General features: G+C 39.2%; 1 protein-coding gene across 1 annotated transcript; it reads right to left on the bottom strand.

Moving 5' to 3' along the window:
* Positions 1-13,274: 13,274 nt before the first annotated feature.
* On the bottom strand, positions 13,275-16,034 carry LOC146002756 (alpha-2 adrenergic receptor-like). Its single transcript, XM_083140691.1, has one exon. It carries the CDS (start codon positions 14,019-14,021, stop codon positions 13,275-13,277), a length of 747 nt encoding a protein of 248 aa, XP_082996817.1. The 5' UTR covers positions 14,022-16,034.
* Positions 16,035-26,317: the final 10,283 nt, after the last annotated feature.

Here is a 26,317-nt window from a genome sequence, read left to right as displayed (position 1 = left end):
GCCCAAGAATTTTTAAGGTGGGAGAAGGGAGCTGGGGCTCAACTTCTGGAAAAAATAGTGCGAGTTGAATTGAGAATATGAAAATGGAGCGGAATGATTATATTGCTACAATACGAGCTTCAGAAGAGTAAAGCGTAAAATTGAATTCTGCCTCTGAGTGAGTCCATGATATTGTTTATGTTTGAAAGTAATATATTAAACATGACTATGAGCATAACCGAACGCATATAATGAGATGATTTATTAGTGTTACCATGCTAAAGGTGTGGAGTGCGGCCTGTTGCCTCTTTCATTACGGAATTCCACATGTAAAAATTGATCAGCTCTTATTGCGAGTAACCATTATAGGCTTAGACCAAATTCTGGCGTTTATATTTCAATTCATTTCCTCAACAAATCCTTTCTCGATTCACTAGATTTTAAGCGAAGCGTCATTCAGTTGTCTGTGAGTTATCTTTTTGCAGAAGCAACAGCAGCTCGCTCGCACCCACAGTGCGCCGCCCACTCGACGAGCCGGGTTGTCTGTGCAGTGCAGAACAGTGACAGTGTTGCCTCTCTATTCGATCTTCGTATTCTCTTTTGCCTGCCACTACACACACATTTCACACAATTCTTCCCATACAACTAATGGATAAGCAATCAGGCAACTGTTAAATGGCTCTTTTCTAGATTTTGTATTAACACTTTCCACGGTCAAGATATGTTAACTTGGTTCTGTTTCGTATTCCCACAATTTGGCTTCGTGCAGTAGGTGTTCATATTGCAATCTTAAAAAAAACGTAGGCAGGTATTTTAACATTTTAATTTTCATCCGTTTCATGATTGTATGAAAGAGTATGGTGGAAAAATACACTACTTTAGACAATATCACTAATAATAATTGGCCGCCGCTGTGCCCGAGCGTGGTAAAACGTCGGCTTTTGATCTAGCTGTCGAAATTCCCGGGTTCGAGTCCCGGCCTGGGTATGATTGTTTATGAGTGTTCCTTCCTGAAATTTATCATACACTAATCCTCATCGTTGCGATTTTCCAAAACTAAAGTAAAAAAAAGAAAGATATAATAGTAATAATAATAATATGAATCTAGCCACCCATGGTTTCTTTATGACTGTCCTTTTATCAATTTCATCGAGTCATCATTTATCCTCATTGTTGCGATTAGCCAATAAATGGTAGAGAAGCTGCGAAAAATAAGATGTAAAATAATAACAGATTTTCTCCGCAGAAGGAAAAATAAATGCTCCAGGAAACATGCAATAAAGGAAAAGAGTGTCCTGTAATGTCGGTCTGTAAACTAAATGTAACTCACGAATGAAGAAGTTTACGTGAAGGTTTCGTCTTCTACGAAGCAATACAGGCTTGGATGGCGCAATGTTAGCGTCGTCGCCTTGTAATCAAGGGGTCCCGGTGGAGGCACAAAGGGGTTCGGATCCCACGTTAAACTGTAGGTCCAGTCCCGATTAGTCATACTGTGCATTGTGGACTTAAAACACCAAATCAACAACCAACCAACCAATACAGGGTTGGAAACACTACAGTTATAGGTTTGGAAACACTGCTCCTCTCGGGAACTACACTACCAGGCGCAACTAGATGATACAAAATTCCGGGTTGCATAACCGTAAGGGAGAGCGTTTCTTTCGAATTCCTGTGTACATGGAACTTGAAACCAAGAGTGGATATGCATCGACAGCGACGCTGGTGCTCATCAACTCCTTTATGACGTCAGCAGCAGCTGGCGATTCGGAGGATGAATAATTTCTTCCAGAGACATGGTAGCGGCCAGGGGCAAGCAGTGTGGGGCCTACAGTCGCACAATTTCATTTCTTTTTTATTTTTTTCTTCGGATGGCAAAAGGCATTAGGAACAAAATAAATATTGAATTATAATGTAGACATGTGGTTGCAAATAGTACATAGAATTTCTTCTTGTTCCATGTCTCAACAGGGAGGGGGAGGGGCAAAATGTTGTCTTTCATTTTCTTTTTTTCAATTTTCACATTTGAAGCCATAAATAATAACAAATACATACAGATAGCAACACTTCGTCTTTTCTATGTCAAAGTTCATTTTATTGTTAGTAAAATGTTTCTTGTTTCACTAAATTATCTGCTATAGGAAGGAAGCTATAACGATTTTTGCTAAACCGTACAAAACTCTTTTAAATGGCCTGGGACAGAGAAAAAACTGTATAAGCGCCACGGGACTTTTAAGATAAATCAATATATAAGACGTTCGAAAAGTCCCTGCACTCAAAGTTTGAGAATTTTTTCCTCGTAATTTATTGAACTTGTCAAAAAAATAATGAATATATCCATTTGTTAACCATATCTTGAAATAGACAAAAAACAATTTGTAAACTACATGTGAGTAATATTGCAATCTCTGAGGTCGGTAACTCACTGACAAGACGACAAACCACTTTCCGCGCGTTGATTTGACTTCATTTGATTTGCTTCGCTAATTTGCGAAGATGAGTGATGATATGATGAAATTGATGAATGGACACTCACAAACATCCATGCCCAGGTCGGGATTAGAACCCGGAACCCCTGGCGTCGTAGCGCGATGTGCCGGCTTTCAGCGCGTTGAAATACACAAGAAGAATATTGAAACTAAATTTGAAACAGTCATCCATTGCGGTTTTAGCTGGTCCCGGATAATCGGAAAATATACTTCGCCATTTCTCCACACATATCTCATATGGCATACTCAAAATATGTTTCCAACATAGCGATTCGCTGTGAGCGCGTAAAGCTTAACGCCCATTGAGACGCAGAGAAACGCCGGAACAGACGCGTTTCCGGCGTCTCAGTGGGCGATAACGTGTAAGATAACCTGCAGATTTCTGGCACGGAAAATCCGTGCTTCGGTTCAGCGTGTTTCCCTGTAGTGAGCGTTACACCATTTGATTTCAATAGAAGCAGACAACAGAAGTTCTGTTGCCGCAATTCTCCACGTCTCATAATAATAATAATAATAATAATAATATCGTCTTTATTGAGAGGGCGTGTTTCGGCCTCGCGGGCCGTTCTTACAACAAACCCTTTAAAAAAACATATTACAATTGACACTTTCCACTTCTTGAAAATCTTTGTTGCAGTAGAAAGAATAAAAATACAAAAAAAAAAAGAAATTAAAAAAAACAACATTCCTACTTATAATGTAAACAATTAATGTACTGAAGGTACAGAGTTAAATACCACAATTAAAATACAATTATCACAGCTAAAACTACAACCAATACCTCATTCCCATTCATTACAGAAAAGACAAAGCCAGGCACTATTGTTTGGACAGCAGATGTTTCTTTAGATTTATTTTGTATGTTGCAGGGTTAAGCTCCCCTGAGGTCAGTGGTGGGGGGAGGTCATTCCATTCTTTTATTGCGGTGACTATGAAAGAATTCCCATAGAATGTTGTTCTGTGTACAGGAATCGTGAAGTGTGTTTTTTGACGAAGGTTAATTTGTTTTCATTTCTTCCTGTACGGAGCAATTTGATCATATAAATATCTTGGTTCCTTATTGTTCAGGATCCTGTACAATAAAGACAATGCCAAAAATGTTCTCCTATTCTTAACGTTTAACCAATTAAGTTCCTGTAAGTACGGGGATATGTGTTCTCTTCTTTTGACATTCAGTATAAATCTTATGCAACTGTTTTGAAGTTTTTGTATCTTGTAATTTAGAGCACTGTGGATGTTTATAAAAACTGGGGAAGCATAATCAATTTTTGGCATTACAAGTGTGTTGACTAGGTGAGTTTTCGTTTCTTTGCTTAGCATATGTTTTATTGGAAAAAGTGATTTCAGTTTGGCTATTGAGTTTTTAATTATATGTGTGACATGAGAACCCCATTGTAGTTTCTCGTCCAATATTATGCCAAGGTTGCGTGCTGTTTCTACTTTCTTTATTTTGGAATTATTCAGTGTAGGGAGGGGGAGTTGTAATTGTTCTAACTTTTTGAGGTTACTCGTTGTGCCTAAAGTTAAAATGTAAGACTTGGATGAATTCAATTTGAGTGCATTACATTCAGACCATTTAGATATTGAATTTAGGTCCTGTTGCAATGCTTCTAGGGCCATTGCACTGTTTCTTAATGGTGTTTGTATATATATTTGTGTGTCATCCGCATACTGGTGGTATTTGCAGTATTTTAGTGAATCATTAAAATCTTTGATGTATAGCGAAAATAGGATAGGTCCTAGAATACTTAGTGCGATATGTGCTTAAAAGGTATTGTTGACAAACTGTGATTGTAAGTCTCACACCGAGAACTGTAATATCGGCACTAAATATACGAGTATAACATAAACTTGTTCTTCAAGGTCAAACCAATCCCTAGTGGCAAGGTTGCCAACTCATCCAGATGAATGCCTCAGTAGCTTCTTTTTAAAGTATGAGTGCGGGGACTTTTCGAACGTTTGCTAACATACTCACTTGTCATAAGAAGTGCTGGAAATGGTCCCCGTTTAAATTTTTGTTATCATATGTACGTATTACTTATCTTTTACGATTTAAATTTCAAAGGATTTGATTGATTGACTATTTTTTTGTTTTGAGCCCACTTTATGCACAGAAAGGCTAATCGGGACTGGACCTACAGTTTAAAGTGGGATCCGAACCACTATGTGCCTCCACCGGGTATCGAACCTGGGACCCCAAAATTCCAAAGGAAAATAGACCATCGCGAAAATTGTATCAGCTGCATGCGACCCAGAGACTGTGCTTTATTTTTCGGCTTCGACGTGCAGAACATGTTTCTGCGTTTGTTGTTATGTAGCGTCACATTTATTCCACCTTTGGCTAATTGTGACCATGAGGATGATGACTGTATGAATTGATGAAATGGTACTCACAAATAACACCCGTGCTCAGACCAGGACTCGAACCCGTCAACTTCGGCCACGATATCGAAAGCCGATCAGTTAACACATGCATATTTTGAAATGGTAGCCGGACAATTGTGATGACGGACAATTGTGATAACATTCTAAATTTTCTATCAAATTGAAGGGTGACTTATCACCTCGTACAATATTTCTTACAAGAGAATTATGTGAAAAACTGATATTTTTTAATAGAACACTCATTTGCTCGCACTTTGTCCAGGCTTGAGATTCGCTGTACTTGTAAACGTACTTGCATTACAACCACTTTGGCGTGTTTAAAATCAGTGTTGTTCCACACACCGATAGTGATAACTATTTCCCCATTCTAGTATTTTTGTTATTACTTGTTAAGTTGCGTTGGTGTTTTAAGCCCACTTTATGCACAGTAAAGCTAATCGGGACTGGATCTTAAGTTTAAATTAGGAAACGAACCACTATGTGCCTCCACCGTGTATCGAACCCGAGACCCCATGATTACAAGGCAACGACGATAGCACTGCGCCATCGGGGAGGCTTTTATTATTACTTTTCTCTCGTTTCTTTATCTCTTGTCAGCACAGAAGTGTTTCGTCAAACTTGGCTGGGGATTTGGTTCAATCAAGTTTTTGAACAGTCACCTTTTGAAGTCAGCCGTTTCCTCTAGATTAAGTTTCGTCTGCATGTACTTGATTTTGGTGTCTTGATCTTGGCTCTTGAGGCAGACCAGAACATCATGAATTTTTGGATGCGGTCTTCCAAGCAACCTATTTATTATATTGTTCCAACCTTCTGCAGCATTATTAGTTCTGTGGCGCCTTTGGTTAGGTCGCAATTGTCCAACCATTAATTTGTAAAATGACCTTCCCAAATAATCGCAATTGTCTGTGATTTTAGCTTCATCGCAATTGTCCGCCATCGCAATTGTCCTAGATTATTTTGAAATTTTATACTTCAAAGTATATAATTTCAAAACTGTCAAAACTACATAAGCAATAATTCCTTTACTTCCTCGCAAAATACGACGACTTAGCAGAAGAGCCAATGGTAGAACGAAGAACGCATGTTTCTTGCGAGGAAGTAAAGGATTTTTTTTCTTACGTAGTTTTGAAATTATATTTTTTAAAGTTATATTTTACTTACTGTTATTAATAATTATTATAAGGTGCCTTTATCGTCTCGAAGAATAGTGGATTTTGTTCTTGAAAATTTATTAATTTCATTAATTTTACTTCGCTTTTCAACTTTTGGCTAATTGCGAAGATTATGAGAGATGATCTGATGAAATTGATGAATTCACATAGAACAGCCATGCTTAAGTAGGAATACGAACCAAGGAACCTCAGGCTCCCGTGGCGGAGTGGTTAGCACATCGCGCTACTACTCCATGGGTCCCGGGTTCGAATCCCGGCCTGCGAATGGATGTTTGTAAGTGTCTATTCATCAATTTCATCATATCATCACTCATCCCCATCTTTGCAAATTAGAGAAAAGTGGCACAAAAAGCGAGGTAAAAAGAAGAAATTCAATCGATCAATCCAATCAAGAAACCCTGGTTTCGTTGTGCGCCGTGCTACCCACTCCGCCACAGAGGTCAGCTGCATTTTCTTGCGAAATATGGAATATTACACATTTATATTTCACACCAGAATCCAGCTCTGGATCTCACCTACCTCACCGCGTTAAAAGTTTCATTCGTATACTGAACACGTGCGAAAGATTTAAACAAGGAATATCAGATTGCGTGAAGAACACACAGAATGATTTCGTGAAAGAGCACTTCGTTGTTTTTCAGCTCCCGGTTGCATGTGTCCAGCCTCATTTCTAAGCAGAAGACAAGTGAATAAATAAATCGTGTGAACGCGCCTGGATAAACTGTTTCCAAAACGTCCGTTGGAGTGAGATGCTGACAAACACCGACTGACTTTGAGACAGGTTGGGGCAACTGTTGCGTTGGACGAAGGGATACCCTACGTGACACGGTGGAATGGGTACAAAGTGGGCGGAAAATCTAAAATTATGCCGGTGGAGATAACAAGGGAACGAGGAAAGTGGTCTGCGAGCTTTGTTGGCAAAGCAACTTACTACCTAAGTATTTTACATAAATCGCCGCTATTATATTACTTATTTAATTCAATCATCCCCAAACCAGGGTTGTTAGAGATCCAGGCACCCATCAATTCTAATAGTTCCTCCTACAGGGTTCCGCAACGGGACCGGAACATTTCTTTCTCGCATAATTTAAATTCGGTCCAAGTTGCGTATTGTTCATTTCAATACGGAAATTGGACCGGATTTAAATTGATCGTCAACTAAAGGTTCCTGGACCGTATTTGCATTGATCCGGAAAAAAGATTCTGGACCGTATTTAAATTCACCCGGAAAAAATGTTCCTGGACCGAATTAAACTATTTTACAGACAAAAGGGTTCTTTACGGTCCAGAACTAATTATAATTGCTGATATTCTCACCTGGACCGGAATTTGATTTATTTAAAATTTCTGCACCTTGGACAACCCTGTCCTAAATTACTTCCTCGATTCATATGGAGAAACAATTTGTTTAGACATATTGCGAACAACTTCTCATATTTCGTCCACAAGGACGGACGTCCTATCAGTGTGAAAGAAACCACGTTACCCCTGTGTTAGTTCGGAAGTTATTTTGTCCATGAATATCTTGGTCACAGATGTGTAACTCATTACATAAGGTCCCACAATTTCAATATAAGAGCTACGTATATTGAGTGGTATGTACATTCTTACGTGCAAAATTCCTACACCCCTGCCAGTCGAACAACCAATATGATTTCTCAGGATACATGTCTATTTGTTTAGATCGACTTTGATCTTATAGCGGACATAGTAGTGTTAGAAGCAGGCATAGGTATTAGACTCGCGTACTTTCGACATGGCCTTGCGCGCTCGCAGACGTCAATTTCGGCCATTTTTTGTGGGCTCAGAGACGTCATTTTTAGCCACGTTTTGTGGGCTGGCAGACGTTATCTTTAGCCACGTCGTTTGCGCTCCCAGACGTCACCTTCGGCCATGTCTTGTGCGCTCCCAGACGTCACCTTCAGCCAAGTCTTGTGCGCTCGCAGACGGCACCTTCAGCCACGTCTTGTGCGCTCGCAGACGTCACCTTCGGCCACTTTTTTTGCGCTCGCAGACGTCCCCTTCGGCCACGTCTTTTGCGCTCTCATGTTAGAGATGGGATTCCTCTATGCTCTTAATATCTGAAAATATCTAGCATTGAAGAAAGGGAAACGTTCGCTTGTCTGAAAAGTTTAGAACGTAACTTTATACGTGTATGTGCTCTAATGTTATACAAAATACTGGAAATATTTTTTGTCTATTTTCTTATTAATAAACTGGGTAAGTACTGTCAGTTTCAAAATATATAGATAGATGTTTTATACACACGCATTCAATAGCGACACCTAAATGGAGAAGCAATATTTACTCCTTTTGTTATTTGTAAATTTTTACATTTTTAAAAATAATTGAAAAATCATTGTTTTACGTCATGCCTCTGTAATAAATTCCGAGTCTGATATTTTGAAATACGAAAATTCAAATATGACTCACCGTAATCCTTGAAATTTTCTTGGTGGCGAATGATGAAGAGGTTTTATAGGGATATCATCCAGGTGATTTCCGGATAGACTTCCGAGCTTTCGAGAGCTAACGTCACTCTCACCTCCATGGATTGAAGTCCATTATCGCCCTCATCTTCAATCTCTGAAGATGAGAGCGACATTAGCTCTCGAAAGCTTGGAAGCCTATCCGGAAATCACCTGGATGATATCCCTATAAAACCTCTTCATCACTCACGTTATCCTCGAGATGAAAATAACCTTTCTTTAAATTCCCTAGCAACATTCGTTTCCAACAACAAACGTGCAAAACACGACAATGCTGCATCGCTCAACATTTCATTAAAACAGCCATGATAAGGCTATTTTCGTACTGAGAATCTCCTTATGTAGATGTCACTCTTGCTTGATACACATTTTTTAATTAGGGACTGAATCATCTGCGTTGCTGATCTCGAGGATAAAGTATGAGAAGAAATGTCTGATTTCGGGCCTGAAAACAAACATTGCTAGAGACAAAAAAAAGAGGTATTTTCACCCTTAATAATGGGGTAAATGAGAGATTTTTAAAAAAATTCTCGATGTTTTTAAACAATTTCATGAGGCGCCTCCGAGGCTTGGAGAACGTTTACGTCAGTGAGTGGTGGGATTGGGACTGTGTATATACATTGGACAACTGAAAGTGTCCTGGCCTACAATATTAAAAAAAAAACAAAAAAACTGCCATGATCTCCGAAAAGGACGTTATAGGGCATAGCAAACGTGAAAACCTACAAGAAAATTGATCAACTGTAAAGTTAACAGATGTCATTTTTTTCGGGGTGAGGACAACTTTTGACAAATGAAAAGTGGTAATACGGCACATTTCTTTAAAACAGAGCTTCACATTTTGGCCGCACCCCACATTTTTGCACAAAAAATTGGCGTAAAATCTGGGACGAAATTGTGCGGTGAATTACGTCATTATTTTCTCGCATTAGGATGAAACGGACTCAATGACTTGGAGCCGACGTCACAGAACGGGCCTCCCTCCATTGCCACCCTGGTTACCTGCGGCTGTCATTAGTCATTAACAACAATATCCACATACAACATTTGTCGGACAGATACATGTGCAGATCAAGAGCTCCAAAGGGAGAGCCGTAAATACTATCTAGACAGTATAAAATTGGACCAGACTTAGTTATTAAATGCATACAAAATTGAAGGTCTAATATTTGTGTGAAAGGGTTTATTAGTAGCCTTGTATTATTTCTTTCGGCATTACTATTATTACTATTGTGGTGTTTTCATTTATTGATTCGCGTTGCATTTAAAATTGGATCGGGTTGATTTGTTGTTTTAAGTCCACTTTATGCACAGTAAGGCTAATCGGGACTGGACCTACAGTTTAAAATGGGATCCAAACCACTATGTGCCTCCACCGGGAATAGAACACGGGACCCCTTGATTACAAGGCGACGACGCTACCACTGCGCCACCGTGGAGGTCCGTTATTATAAAAGAGAGTTTCTCTCGTTACTATTATATGTAAGATAATTCCGCGAGAGATTCCCCAGCTAAGAAAGATGGGGAGTAAAATTGTTCAGGATAATAAAAACATACATTAAATTACATGAAAAGATGGGAAATTTATTCATTTTTAATGTTTTAAAAATGTGCGTCTCTAAATATTAAATATCTTAGTTTGAAAGGTAATAGTGTAACACCTTTACGTTTGGCCATTTCTCCCAAGTGTCCGGGTGAGATGCCCCACCTACAAATTACATTACATAAGGAAAGAAACTCACTATAAATAAGAAAAGTACTTCACTTAAAGTATTTTCCTATTCTAAGCTCTTCTTTCTTCCCTTCCACACTTCTTTGCACATTTTCCCGTACATTGTGTTGGATTCGTGCAACCACTTTGTTGCTCCGTAATAATTTTCGTAGCGTTTGATGTAGTTATGATCTTCCAAATTGGAGTTGCTCTCGTTGGCATCATCAGTTTGATGTTCAGATCTTTTAAAAGTTTAAAAGAAAGCTTTTAAAACTTTTTTTAAAGTTTGGGTAGTTTTATATTTTGCTTATTTTACGTTACTTCTCCCCACTCTTAGTTAATCGCGACGATGAGGATCAATGTGATCGGATGAAATTGATGAGAGGAGTCTTACACGTATGTCCAGGCTGGGATTTGAAACCAGAACCTTTGGTGGTGACATCGTGAGTCGAGCACCCAACACACTAGTCCACCAAGGTAGGCGTTACGTTTACGATACAACCTACCCTTCCGAACGCCCATGCACGGCACCTGGTTTTCCACCTGGGGGGGGGGGGGTAAATTCGTATTTGGCGGTGTAAGTGTAAATTTAGAGTCGAAATGACCATAAATTGCGCCTTTCTTAAATATTTAAAGGGGGTGTTGATGAAATTTTGGAGGGTTTTAGGTAGGGCGACCATAATATTTTGACACGAAAACGGGGCATTTCAAGTAGGTGAGTTTCCCCCTCCCGAAAAGTCGGTTAGGCCTAATTATGAAATTATTAATATTATTAACGTTTTTTTATTTATTAAAGTATTGGTCACATAAATGATACATCATAAACAATAAATGGAGCATAATCTCCAGTTGTCAAAAGGTATCAATTATTATAATCTCGGTGTGAGTTACATAGTGCTTCTGGTCTTCTAATCAACCTTTGACGTTAGTCCTACGCTGAAGCAGAGGAGTGCCAGAAGAACCAATCTTCTTGAGAGCAGCTTTATTCTTCACCAACCGTTCATAAAACTACGCACATATCTGATATCTAACGCGAGATTTGCCTTTTGAGTTTGTCAACATGCAGGAATTTAAATTCTAGTTGCAGGTTCACATTGAAACTGGATATACGCTTCTTGGTCATGCTTATTCATTGCTCTACAAATAACGGAACACTCGCACAAAGCAATACAACTCGAGAGGAGAGATAGCTTGAACAGTAAACTGCTGTCTGCTCGAACATTCTCGACTACAATGGAACATTTTGATTGTCATGAACACTGTGTGAAATAAACATCTTGCTTTTGGGGGACACGGACTCCCGGAGTATTTTTCCTCGGGAGTGGGCATAATAAGATTTCACGTCTTGCCCTTAAGTCATACAAACTTGTATCTTTGTTGTTTTCTTGCTTTATTATTGCTATTAGTATTATAATTCATTATTATTATTATTATTAATTTACAAATCATAAATTAAAATTAAATTTAAAATACTTTGGCGCTGTATACAAGTTCAGACAGCAGTCTGCTATGTAGATAGAAACTGGATTCGTCTTGCCTTTCCTTAAACATCTAACAGTTCTTGGTATTTTTGTACTTCTTCAGAAAGCACTTAATCTACTGTCCTTCGTGGAACCTCATCCATGTTTTGGCATGCCGAAGGGGGGTGGCCCTGCTGGCGCCGTTGGTCCACTCAGTGGCTTACTTGTGATTTCATTTTGGATTTTAGGTCTGCAAATGTTTTATATGTTACCAGTCAGTAAACTAAACTATTGCCCTATGGTTCTAAGTACCTTAGAACATTCATTCTAACCTAGGTCATTAAATCTTATTTAATACATTTATGACGTAATTTAGAATCAGTGTATTTACATTATAAGAAAACCCAAACTCGTACACAAAGAGCGCTATCGAACTACTAACACCGGAAACTTATGTAACTTTCCATTGGCAGGGTCAAACTTAATGCTCTAGGCAGGTCTCTTGTGAATACTTGAATACATATTCTGTGAGATTGGTCAGTTGCGGAATGGTCCTCCTTTAATCCAGACGGCTGCTCCATACTTTTCGACATGGAAATCTTTGATGACGACAATTAATTTTTCAATTGCGTTTGTTACAGTTAAGAAATTGTATGCTTTCAATTCAATTTTCTTTGCGGGAGATAAAAACATCCCTGGCGGGGATAAAAATATATTTCGGCGGGGATAAAATGTTTTGTGGAGAGGAGAATCTTCGGCATCCCCCTTCCCCCCGTTAATTCGCACACTGGTCATAAAGTACTTGAAACGCAGTCGTTGCCATGGCGCTAGTTTTAAAGTTCCATCAACATTTATTTTAGCATGAAATGTCTTCAGTGTGCAAGGAAAGCATTATACTATACTGATCTTATCTCTAGAGTACAGAAGAAAATTTTGAATGAATGGCTGATTGGTGTCGAATGATGTTTAAGAATCATTCAGGTCATTTGCTGAATCAAACCACCCAAACAATGGTTGCATCATGTCAGTGGTACAAGGAATGTATTTGTATTAATTAATAGACTGAGATCACGTCATTTATGTACTAGGCAACATTTACTCAGAATTGTAATAACGAACAATAAGAGATGTGAATGTGGCTGGGAAAGTGCAGACGCGCAACATATAATACTGGAATGCTCAAAATATAATAGACAGAGAAATATCTTATATAAAACAGTATATAATTTAAAGGTTCAGTATCTAAGTTTAGTTCTCGATCCGGATGTTTGGATTGGTTTTAGTTTGTTAACATTTTACAGAAAGTTGTAACGTAAATTGTAAAGGGGAATGTTTTTCTTCTTGAATCTAATGTCTGTGAAAAAAGGGGAGAAGACGGATATTTTTAATGTAAAGCAATCTTGTATATTTTATATGTATATTGTAATGGACATAAAACGGTATAAAACCATTAGGTCACAAATAAAATGAATGAATGAATGAAATGTCTCTCAAATTTAGATCTGGTTTTCAAGGTAACTCCTAGACCTTTGGAAAACGGGACTGTCATGGTCAGAAAGGGACGTATGGTCATCGTAGTTTTTGGGGATGTGCTAAATCACTGGAGTCAACACCCCGAAGACCACAGGGTTCAGAAAGAAGCCGAGGAAAGGACCTTGAATGCCTTTTTGCGATTGGCGAGGGGTTTTAACACTTACCTCGCATTTCGGGAACGTCTGCTCCGGCCGGTCCACCTTCCACCCCAGAAGCGGAGGGATGCAGATGAGACCACTGAGGATCCAGACGAGGGTGATCATGATGGCCGCCCTGGCAGGGGTCCTCTTCTTCAGGTAGTCCACCGCCTGCGTGATGGACCAGTAGCGGTCGAGGCTGATGAGGCAGAGGTTCATGATCGAAGCCGTGCACAGGAGGACGTCCATCGCCGAGTGGATGTCGCACCACCAGTTCCCGAAGATCCAGTAGCCCATGAGCTCGTTGGCCAGGGAGAACGGCATGATGACCAGGCCCAGGAAGAAGTCCGCCACTGCCAGCGACGCTATGAACCAGTTCTGGATGTTCTTGAGAGCCTTCTCCGTTGCTATGGCGATGATGACCAGCATGTTTCCGACGACCACCACTATCATCAGCAGAGTGACGACAATGGAAGCGATGATGATGTGCGGGATCGAGTATCCGCTGGGGTAGGCGAAGGTGTAGTATGTCTCATTGGTGTCGTAGGTGATGTTGGTGTTGTTGCTGTAGTTCGCAAAAATATATTCAATCGTCTCGAGTCCCTCTTCGTTATAATCGAAAAGAAATCGCGTGCTGTTCGTGTCGACCGACTCGAAGAGTTCCTCCATGCTTCGGCCTTTCTACAACAGTCTTCTGGGACAAGTTGCCAACACTACATTGTCTTCCGCTGGTCCTACCTTCACACGAACCGATGCATTGTTGATTTGAGCCACATTGCTGTGCATAGATGGAATTGGGCTTACGCTGAAAAGACTTAAGTTGGTCCAGACACTTCTAGCATTTACCAAAATCGTGGAAGGATGTCGATGGACAGGAGTTGGTGCTGTGTTTTTCGTAAGGACCGGAAGAATTTGAAGGGAAGAAAATATGCGGCCTCTTTCCTACGGGAACACTCGATTCTTGCAAGCACAAGGGTGCCAACACTGTGTGACAACATTCCTATTCAACCTTCCGTACACCACCTCCAACTCCAGGGAGTAAAACAAGTTTTGATAAACCAAACCGTGACTTAAAAAAATGGACGAAGACACCAAACGAAATGAAAAAGTTAACAATTGCTACACCACAACAATGATCAGTTAAGAGATAGTCAAACGAAACTTATAAAATCGAAGACCAAGTCAAATACATCCTTTGGAAAGTTTTGTTGGGAATCAACAACAGAAATTATCAAATTGGAAGTACTTCTGGGGAAATTATATTCGGCACAATTGCTCAAGACTTGACGGCTACAGATGCATAGTATTGAAGGTTTCTATAAACTCTAAGTCAACTATTACAAACAAAAAAATAAAAACAACCCTCCTGTATTGTTTTCTTGGCAATGTCTCCACACCTAGAAAAGTCCTTTGTTATCTTACGGTTCAACAATTAAATTCAACAACCTCCACAAAGCACAAAAAATAGTTTTGCGAATGAAAAGAAATTATCACTTTTTTTCACTTTTGAAGAACAAAGAAAATAGTTTAGTTTATAATTATAGCAAGCAGGAAATTTAGATATGCCTCGCTGAACAAAGCTTTTTCTAAATGCTCTAAAAGATATAACTACATGATAGGAAAGTAACCAAAGATATATTTGTTACCCGTTTCACCGGAGTGTCTTGAAGACAGAGAAATGAAAAAGTGTCAAATACAAACTTAACCGTTTGGAACAAAATTTTCACGCTGCCTTCGAAGCAGTAGCTCTGTACGGCTCGAGAGGCTTTCAAAAATTTCTAACGACTGTTACCCGTTTTGCCCGAGATAAAATCCTCAAAATCGGAGAGAAAGATTTAACTTTTCCTCACTCTCAGAGAATTCTGAACGATTTGTTTTTGGCATTCCAAAGAACAAAAAAGACTTATTTCAACTAACTGAAATGTATAAAACATGTACAAATTGACTCCCCTATATATCTACACGACTACTTACTAATTCTACATGTAGAGTGCGAGAAAACACACACATACACTCAAAGCGACACACATCTCAAAACGACAGGGTCCAATCACATCTTTAGCATTTTAGGAGGCGAAGTTTAAAGCTAATTTGGTTTAGAGGAGGGTTGTTGCAGGGTATCAACAGCTCCAAGGGAGACGGGATTGGTTGACTCGACAACGACACGACACGGCCTTGATGTTTCACATAGTAGTGAAGTTTCGTAACAACGCTTTTCAGGAAGGTTAGTGTGCGATTGTTGCGTAAAGTGACCTTCCTAGAAGTGAGGGGTGAGTTTGTCTGAACGGGGGTTGAATGTCAGGTAGCTTCTTGCTTGCCCTTGAGTAGGGTCGTTGTGTGTTTTGTCTTCTTTTGGGTCATCACTTAACGAAAGGGACATCGCTGTTCCTAGCGTCTAGATTTGCCAACGGGAAGGCAGAAACAACTCTTCACAGACGCTGTCACTGTATCACTGAAAACGATTCTTTCCACCAACTTGTTTCGCACTATCCTGAGGGGTAAGTTTTGGAGCCAAATTCCTTTCGGACAACACGAGCTCACGAAGACACGCGACCGCGTGCGGGGAGTGTGGGAATTTTCGGCGACCTCGCACGGGTTTCAGCCGGAAGGTTTCCGCTTGGAGAACTCAAAAACGCTCTCATCGTCCAAAACGCGGCCCGCGGAGTTCCGAAGCTTTAGAGCTCTCCGGGACTTCACTACTGCCGGGATCGCAGCCTTCGCTTTCCCCGAGCGGCCTGCTCGAAATCGATGCTAAGCGCATGCGCCGAGGTAGTCACCTCCCAGACCGACGACGGCGCGCTGTTCCTTCCAACTGGAGCGGGTTGGATGCAGCGTTGCCAACCCACGGATCAGAAAAACTGCCGATTATATCTAGCTTACCCGTGCCTTGAACTGAACCATGGTTTACAGAATAGGCGTGCAATGGGGGGCAAGGGGGGCAGTTGCTCCTCCCAATACTATCACTTAGAAATGTCGTATAGAGAAATGTTATTACCGTTATTACAAAATATTATTATCTTTAAAAAATAAAGTATTTTTTTCAAGCCGGCCCCCGTGGCGGAGTGGTTAGCGCTACGACGCCAAGGTCCCGGTGTTCTATCCTGACCTGGGCATGGTTTTTTGTCCCTTCATCAATATTATTGTATCATCACTCATTCTAATCCTCGTAATTAGCCAAAAGTGGCAGAAAAGCAAAGTAAAATAAACCAAATCAATCAATCAATTAAGCCGACGAAGAGTTCCAAGCAACTACGGCGGATTCATTTCCTATGTAATTGGACTCTCTCACTTCGCTCTCCATAAAATTACTTGTTATTAAGACTCACGCATTTTATTCGATAGCCTAGTGTGCTGCTACCTTTGTGGTCGCAGAATAAATTGGCGACACATTGGAAATGAATAAATTATGTGTAGTAGTTTTGCATCTGTTGTGCGAAATCATGCTTATGTGTAAATTAGTCTGAACCACAGAGAAGGAAAATACAGAGGAAGGGGAACGGGAAACTTTTCTGCCACGGAAGCTGGAATTCCTCTAATAGAGTGATTTTCGTTGGGTCAGGACACACACTATGTACGCCCGTTTAGTGCCCATCAATACAATAAAACAAGAACATGGAATGAGTTTTTTTTCCCTCCGGCTGAACTTTCAAGGCTTTTGTTTTCCTTAATCAGAGGCTCTACGTCAGTGGATTTAAGTACACTTTATGCACGTATAGACTAATCGGGACTGGACCTACAGTTTAAAGTAGGATCCGAACCACCGTGCAATGCGCCTGTGCTGGGTATCGAACCTGTGACCCCTTGATTACAATGTGACGACGATACCACCAAGCCATTGGGCAGGCCCAGCTCGGGGGGGGGGGGGGGTGCAGAATGGAACTTGGGGCTCAACTTTGAGGGGAGGGTGCAGAATCGAACGAGGAGCTTAACCTTGGGGGAGGGGGCAGAATCGGAAAGTTTTCCGTCATAAAAATTGCGGGATTATTTGCTAAGTAACTGCTACATTTACGAAATCACAATTATTACTCTCTATTATTTTGCTCCTTAGGTCCCAGGAGGTTTACAAAATTAAACTTGTAAATTTTGATAAACTTGAAAATTAAAACTTAAAAAGCAGACCTTTCGGAAACGGCCAGTTCAAATCATGCTAGGTTTAGCGCCATTATGCTAGGGTTGGCATCAATGCTCGGAAGGAACTGGGACACTGGGACTGTTGCGCGCAAAGCGGGTCAGGGGGAGGGAGGCGTCGTCGAACCTGACCTACCTCCCGTGCGTTCCCTTACGCATCTGGGCAGAAAGTTTCTTACGCAAATCGACGACAGATTTGATGGCGTCCTTGTGGACGGAAGGAAAAGTTACATCTTGGGGGAAGCACGGAATGAGTTGCGTGACCGACGGCGACGTGAAGCGCTGTCAGAGGCTATAAAACCACTTCCTCTGCTGTTCGCTCTCCCAAAGCTTTCTTTCATTAACTTCGCACGCAGTACGGATATAGAATAAAGTCTAAACTAATCTGACAGAGATAAACGTCGTATCAAGATATAAAAGGTGAGCGGAAAAAATATTTAAAGCCAGAAGATTACGATTTATGTTTGTTTGAGAAGGACTGGTGAAGGCAAGATTGCACGTTGCACCTTATCTTCTAGGCGCAGTGGTTAGCGCAACGGCGCCAGGTATGCCGGGTTCGAATCCCGGCCTGGGAATCTGTGTTCTTTGTGAGAAACCATATTGGTTATTCCAAAAATGCAGGACTCTTGGGCGTAGGAATATAGCGCATGTGATAAAAGCCATACCACTCAACGTACAGTTATGGGACCCTGAACAGCTACGACCAAGAGTGAAATTTAACGGTCTCTCAACAGGGAGATAGTGCTCTGCTTTGTTATGTTAATTCATTCTTAGCTCTCCTTGATGCCACACACCTGGTTAGATTGGATAAAGCAAGAACAAGCAGAAAATGAAGCGTCCATGAAGCAGCTTGAAATTGGCAATCCAGCTAAATGACAGATTGAAGTGGAGACTTCTCTGCCTACTAAAAGATAGACTAAGAAATTGAGCCATTTTGGATTCCAATAGAAAGTACATATCTATGATAAACGCCCCCGGCTGCTAGATTGTGTGACAATGCACCCGAGGCAGTCCATTGTTACGGGTGGGATACGCTGACTACATTTTTTATATTGAAGTAACGATTCTACCGAAAGTTAAGCAACATTTTTCTTACAGTTTCTATGCGATGAAATATCAAACTTATCACTGTTGATTAAACATAACTACCCTTAAAATACTAGGTCATTCATATATGACCGGGACTGATGTTTTTTTTTGTTTTTTTTACCAAATCCTTTATTGTCAAATACGTATTTGCACATGTCACCCTTCAAAGTACTCCCCCCCCCCCCCCAGAGTCCATACATTTTTTCCAACGTTCTGGAAGCATCTTAATGCCCTTTTCATAAAAGCTTTTCGGTTTGTTGCGTATCCACTCCCGAACACTGTCGATGACGGCGTCGTTATCCGCAAACCGCTTGTCTTCCAAGTCTGATTTAAGAATTCCAAACAGGTAGAAATCACTTGGGGCCAAATCGGGACTTTGTGGCGGGTGTGGCAGAAGGTCTAATTTCAATTTGCTGAGGGTTGCCATAGTTGTTTTGGCTGTATGAGGCCGTGCATTGTCTTGAAGGAGGGCTACCGCCCGCTTTCCACCTCTCTTCCGCTTAGATCGGATCTTTTCCTTCACTTCTGTTGTCTGGAGTTCTGAGTAATAAGCTGCAGTGGCTGATCTGGTATCTGTAAGAAAGTCTACATGGATAACCCTCTGCCAGTCCCAAAAGAAAACGTTGCCATCACTTTTCCTACCGAACTGGTCCTCCTCGCTTTCTTGGGTCTCGGTGACGGATTTTCGCGTCCAACGTTCCTGCGGTTGATTCTCCACGCGCTCTCTTCCCTCTCTGAAGTACTTACACCACTCAAACACACGGGTTCGTGAGAGACACTCTTCTCCATACTGTTGTTTGAGTCTTACCAAAATTTCAGATGGCTGGACGTTTTCTCCAAAGATAAATTTGATCACAGTGCGTTGTTCCATGCTCCGCGGCACTTTCTGTTCACTCGTCACTCAGATACGACTGAGCAGGTTCTAACCTGCGCGGGAGGGAGGGTGGAGGTTGTGGCTCTATTCTCCCAAGGACACACTATGACAGATCTTAAGTTCTCAATTTCAAAAATGTTGCGTAAAAATTAATTGCATATGACAATCACGCTGCATAAATTATAACTCGGAGAGCGATGTATAGGAAAAGCCATATTGGCAATCATGCTGTACAAATTATTACTTTGTCAGCAATGTAAAGGAATGCCATATTGGCAATCACGCTGTGTAAAAAATAGAAATGGAAGTGTGATGAGATCCTGTGGCTTAGTTAATGGAAGCCGTGGTTGTGAGTAGTTCGATGCATGTGAATTTAATTGTTTTCTAATGAATTGCAAGCATGTTACATGTGAAACGTAATAACAAACAGGAATCATTAACTACAGAAATTTGCATGAATTAGCGTACATTCTTATAAGCCTGAAAGGTAAAAACCCAAGTAAGGAAGTTGGTCCCCTGCTATTCTCCAGCTGCAAACAGTGGAACGAGGATGGATAGGCGGTCACAACACAACTGCTGCGCATGGCAGGTTGTTTGAAAATAAATCAGTCCCGGTTATATTTGAGTGACCCAGATTTACAGCTGTAAATGAACGATTTTGAGTCACGGGTGGGACAAACAAAACACTGCCTCTACACTTCCTAACAAATTTATGCTTAATTTCTGTGAATTTTCAAATGATAAAAATAAATTATTTAAGACAATGATAGAAGGTAATTGACCTTTGAATATTCTAGTGGAGTTGAGGGGAAAAGTAACAGTTAAAGGAGAAATTGTTTTTCGGTGTCACGGGTAGACAATACAAAACACAAGTAAATTAAAAAGTTAAAATATACTAATAATATGTAAAATAGCTTCTACTGTCTAGCTTAATTATGTATAATACTTGAAATTTTATCCAAAAGGCAATTTTAGATTCTTCAATCACAAGATATGATAAAGTTTCAGCATTGCATATAATTTTAAAAATTGAGGTTCCGGGACACTTTCTACATGCAATACCCCTCCTTTTCAGAAGCAACACCCGACTATTTGGCTCATGTGAGTGTTCGTAATTAACATCGGCACATGTTGCGAATTGTTAGGTGTTCACGTTGATCACGGTCGCAATTTCCTTCTCTTGAAATATTTTCCTGAGGAACGTTTTAGGGCGAAATGGTTGTGCTAATTTCCAAGACCGGATAGCGGCCTGGACATGGAAGCTCTTTGTAAGCTTACTTCGTCAAATTCATCATATCTTCTCTCATTCTCGTCGTCGCGATTAACCAAATGTTGCAGAAAAGCGACGCTAAATAACAAATATCAATCAAGTAAAACTCACTGGTGAGATAATTGGGTTAGCACTCAATGCTATAGCCAGGATTTTTTTTTCTGGGGAGAGCTTATCTGCACAGGCGTCGCCAGAAATATTTGTAGAGGGAGCAGACCACTGATAAAACTCAAATAGTAGACAATAGGGTAGAGAGGGGATAATCCGCCCATTCAAATTTAAGTAATTTTAAAATAAATAAAAAATTTAGTTATTGTAAAGATCGAAGAACGAAACACACCTTATTATTCCCTTCAAGCATACAAATACTAATTTTAAAAATATCTTACAAACTACGGCTTTGTTTAAACAAAACAAAGTGATGCAAAAATTGAAAATCTCAAAATGAGCGGGGCTATTACACCGGGTACATGGGGCTATTTCGCTCAAAATGTTTCATGATTTGTATTACAAATATTTGCCACAAATGAAGTTGTTCCTGCCAACAGCACCAACACACAACTCGTGAAACCATGTTCCACATTTTTCACACTTTATCCAGTCACCCTTTGATGTTGATTTCGTAGAATAATACATCACTTCACAGAATCCGCATGGTGCATCTTCCTCCTCAACGTCTTCGAGTTGGATTGGCAGTACCTCGTCACTTGACTCACTATTCCCTCGACGCTGTTTAGTAGGCCTAATAGGTGCGATGTCATTATTTCTCTTCATAAAACGTGTAAACCAATCCTTGCCAGCATATTTTGGTTCCCTATTCCAAGGATGGTTTATATTCTTCATGGTGGCATATACATATGCTGCCCTTCGTATCTGGTCCGGTGTGTACCGAAAACCTCTTGCAGCCAAGTTCTTTAAACTGGAAACAAAATCCTTCTCTTCCTCCAAATTTAAAACTGATGTATACACTACTTTCTCTCCTAATGATTCCTGATGTTTATGTAAATGAACACGATCCTTCAGTGTTGAATAAGGCACTCTGAAAAGACCTGCTGCTCCTCTCATACTTACATGACCATTTAGTACACTGGAAATGGCTCGATTCATATCTTCCTCCGTCCATTTTTTGCCCGGACCTTTACGTTTGTACGTCCGTACCATCTGAAATGCAAGAACTAAACACTATGTTTAGTTATATGAAGTAATAATATTATTAATATCAAAAAACTTTGACTTTGCATATGAGAGGAAATAGCCCCTCTTTTCGCGGGCGGAATAGCCCCAAATACAGAAATTTGTAATCGCGCGCCGTGTGAGGACTCTGGATAAAGAAACGCGCCATCTCTTGTGCATGGATATACACTAACGTACATTTTACCAAGATAATGATTTTCACGGGAATATATCAATATTTGCAGATGCTAGCTTCTAAGTTATAAGCAGCATGTTTTTATGAAGGGTAGCAACACAATGAACATCACGTACCTCACCAATATATTCTCCTGGTTTACTTGAAACAGGAATCGGATAGCCGGAATCGAACAATGGATGTTGATCGCACATGCACCAAGCTTCCGACTGAAAGCGGGGCGAGGTCATCGCCAAGTCCAAGGCCCTTCGAGGGCTGTAGAGCCACGGATTATTATTATTATTATTATTAGAACATCTTTGGAAACGTACTATGACTATGAAACAGGCAATTTCAGTAGTGTTACCAGATTATACCTCTACCAAGTAGAAATTCTCCGCCGAATATTCTGACTTCCTTGTCTTTTTTTAAAAAAATGTGCATGACGGCCTAGGTCCCTTGGGAAATCATTGAAAATTGGTGGCACTGGTAGGGGGGGAATGATTTTAATCTACAGACACACACACACAAATATATTTATTTATGTACACATACATGTTTATAAATTATTATTATAATGTAATTAAATTACTAAATGTTGAAAAATACATTATTATGAAATACATAAAGGAATAAATTTGTAACTTTTATGAATATCATATTTATAAATAAGTACTGTATTACTTTCATAGCTATATTTATCTTGTTATCTTCTATAGCTTTCATTGTGCGCATATTGCTACTGGTGTAGATCTGTTGAAAGAGAGAGAGGTCTTTTTTAGCAAACTTATAGCTTATCTTTTGTTTTTATGACAAAAACTCTCGCCCCGGGTATTTTTTGGTGGATTTTTGAGGCCAAGATTCTTGGTGGGGGGAAATGTTCCCTATACCCGCTAGGATTTCGCACACTTTAAAGGCCTGAATTTACATATCGTAACAACTCTGTGGTTCAGCAACACATCCCTTGAGGAGTGTTCCTGCTAAGCGACAGTTGTTGCTCGCTACACTAGCAGATCTCTCAGACTCTCAGCATCGAATTTCTCCTCTGAATGAAACAGCGCCGACTGCCAAGTGCTCTCAATCATTCACAACTGCTTTCCAGTGGCTTCACCAGAAGACCTACATGAATAACTCAATATTCGGAAAACGAAGATGCAGCTTAACTAAATAATCCTTAAGTTGTGGGGTTAGATTTCCAAGGTTGCCAACCTGTGGAGTGTTGCTTGGTTTGGTTTGAGTTGGTGTTTAAGTCCACTTTATGCACAGTAAGGGAAATCGGGACTGGACCTGCGGTTTAAAGTGGGATCCGAACCACTGTGCCATGTGCTCCACCGGGTATCGAACCCGGGACGCTACCACTGCGCCATCGGGGAGGCCCTGTGTGGAGTGTTGCAGAAGAGAAGATAGCACGGATTGATATCTCTGAAAGAGAAGTCCACAAAGGGATGAGAACGTTCGTTATTTGCTACTTTGGCTCCTTCTACAACGGCAGCAAAATGAAACACAGTGAAGCAAGGGCTCCCGCAGGATTCTTTTTCAGGGGGGGAAGTTATAGAAACTTTTATTATTATTATTATTAAAATTATTATTGCTATTATTTTTGTGGTTATCATTTTTATTATTATTATTAATAAATGCTTTTTGGTTTCACTTTAATAGAAAGAAGAGAGAAAATACTATCACTGAAATTATTTATGATAATGATGTACTGTTCAATGAATATGATATTGCTAATGCTTTTAGTGAGCGTTCTCACAAATCTTTCTCAAAAAGAAGTCATGTAAATTTTAAAAATATTAATCTTCATTCATACACCAACTTAATTGATGTACCTGTTATCTTGGAATAGGATGTAAGTGATACAATTAACAAACTAAAAGGCAGGTCTTCAATAGGTCCTGATGGCATACCTAATTTTATCTTGAAAGCAAACAAAGATGTTTTCGTACCATTGTTAACTAAAATTTACAACATGTCACTTACTTCTGGAATATTTCCAGATATCTGGAAAAATGTGTTTATTGTACCTGTAACTAAAAACAAAGATGGAAAAGCCAATGATCTTAATACTTATAGACCAATTACTATATTAAATTACATGGCAAAGGTTTATGAACACATAATTGCTGACTATTTGTCTTTTTCTTTTAAACAATATATTGATGGAAACCAGCATGGATTTTTTAGAAAAAGGTCTACTATCACAAATTTATTGGTTTTAATAGACACTCTTAAATCTAACATTAGGAAGCAATCCCAGACCGATATTTTATTTATTGACTTGGCTAAAGCCTTTGATAGTGTCAGCCATCAGCTATTAATTTACAAACTTGACCAAATGGGATTATCACCACGATTTCTGAAATGGCTTTCCAACTTCTTAGTAAATAGAAGTTTCTCTGTTAAGATTGGTGAAACAACTTCTTCTAAAAAAGAAATACTTTGTGGAGTACCTCAAGGGTCGCCACTTGGCCCAATTCTGTTCGCTGCTTTTATCAATGATGTTACATTATGTTTTAAATCTAATACATGTTTACTATATGCAGATGATATAAAAATTTTTAAGAGTATTTTAACAAATAATGATGTCGCTCAACTTCAGGCAGATCTCGATAGAATGACATATTGGTGCAAGATTAATGAAATGGAAATTAACTTGAAAAAGTGTAAAGTTTTAAGATGTACTAAGAAAGTTCATTATATAGTCTCCAACTATTTTATTTATGAAAATAAAATCCAAGTGTGCGACAGTCATAAAGACTTAAGAATATTAATAGACTCCTCTCTCATATTTGATGAGCACATTTCAGAAATTTGCAAAAGAGCAAAGAGAATGCTTGGTTATATATTTTTCTCATGGAAAGATTTTTAAAAAGAAGATACCTTAATATTCCTGTACAAAACGATAGTTCGTCCTATTCTTGTATAGGCAAATGAATTATGGTTTCTGACTGCAACCAGTCACCTTCAAAAAGTTGAATCAGTTCAAAAACTTTTTATCAGGTTATTATGCACAAAGTTTAAAAAAAAAAATACTATGACCAACATTACTCTGAATGGTTAACACAGTTGAATATGTTTTCCTTAGAAGAAAGAAGAAAAATGAAAAGGATAAATTTTGTAGAGAAGATATTAACTTTCCAAGTTGACAGTGAATACTTTTTGAATAATATAGCTTATAAAATTCCCAGATATTCCCATAGGTATATCTCAATTCTCACATGCCTAAACAAGGTCAGAGGTTTAGTAGCTGATCTTGTTGAAACCTACAATTTGGATTTATGTTGGTGTATAAGATTGTAGGATCCACTGTTTTATTTTTATAATTATGTATTATTTTTTTTAAAATTTTGAATAACCAATTTTGACATAGTGATATACCTGGTTGTTTAATTTTTATCATCACTTAAATAAATATGATTATTATTATTATTAGAACAATACACAGTTAATTGCACAATATTATACAACAATAAAGAATTATTAGTATCAGATATATAATAGATCTCGTTGAAAACTGTAACTTGAAGGGTAAATATGCTAACTTGTTATGTTATGTTATTCTACAGCTTACGTATTTTATTCGTGTAACTTTGTACTTTTCTATTTGACTTATTGCTGTATAAGGTTTCATACTGTGCTCAACACTTAAAATAAACGATTATTATTATTAATGTTACTACTAATACTACTTATGTTTATTTTTAAATTACATACATCTGTAATTTCCGTGTTCTGTATATTTATAGGCTATAGAATTTGCATAACTGGATATTTAACGTATTAATTCTTGAAGGACAAAAAGGTGTTTCTTTATACTTAGATGCTAAGTGTAAAATATACTGGCCTAAGCTTAAATGTAACCCTACTTAGGATTAATAATAATAATAATAATAATAGTTGCTGTAACGTACTTCCTGTAAGTCACAGAAAACAATATTTTTTGTTACAAGATAACTCTACAATTTTACCATTCGAATTTCATTAACTCTTTGCAGAAATCTCAGAGGGGGCAAATGCTTCCTCTTGCACCTCCCTGTGGACGCCCTTGCAGCGAAGAAAAATACTGAAATTCTTTCTTTCCTCCACTGACATTGACGACAGGGGGAGGTCATGGTTTCCAATGTAGCTCGCCCAATCTGAGCCAAGAAAGGACAATTCTTTGATATATGACCAGCCGGTATGTATGTATGTGTGTGTGTGTGTATGTATACATATTGTTGAGTAATATGCTGGGCTGAGCCGATGTCGATGTA

Source organism: Lepisma saccharinum, chromosome 19 (assembly GCF_977018435.1).
Source record: "Lepisma saccharinum chromosome 19, izLepSacc3.1, whole genome shotgun sequence".
In the NCBI taxonomy this organism is placed as follows: Eukaryota; Metazoa; Arthropoda; class Insecta; order Zygentoma; family Lepismatidae; genus Lepisma; species Lepisma saccharinum.
Note: the sequence above shows the minus strand (reverse complement) of the source record. Positions and strands in the feature narration are given on the sequence as shown.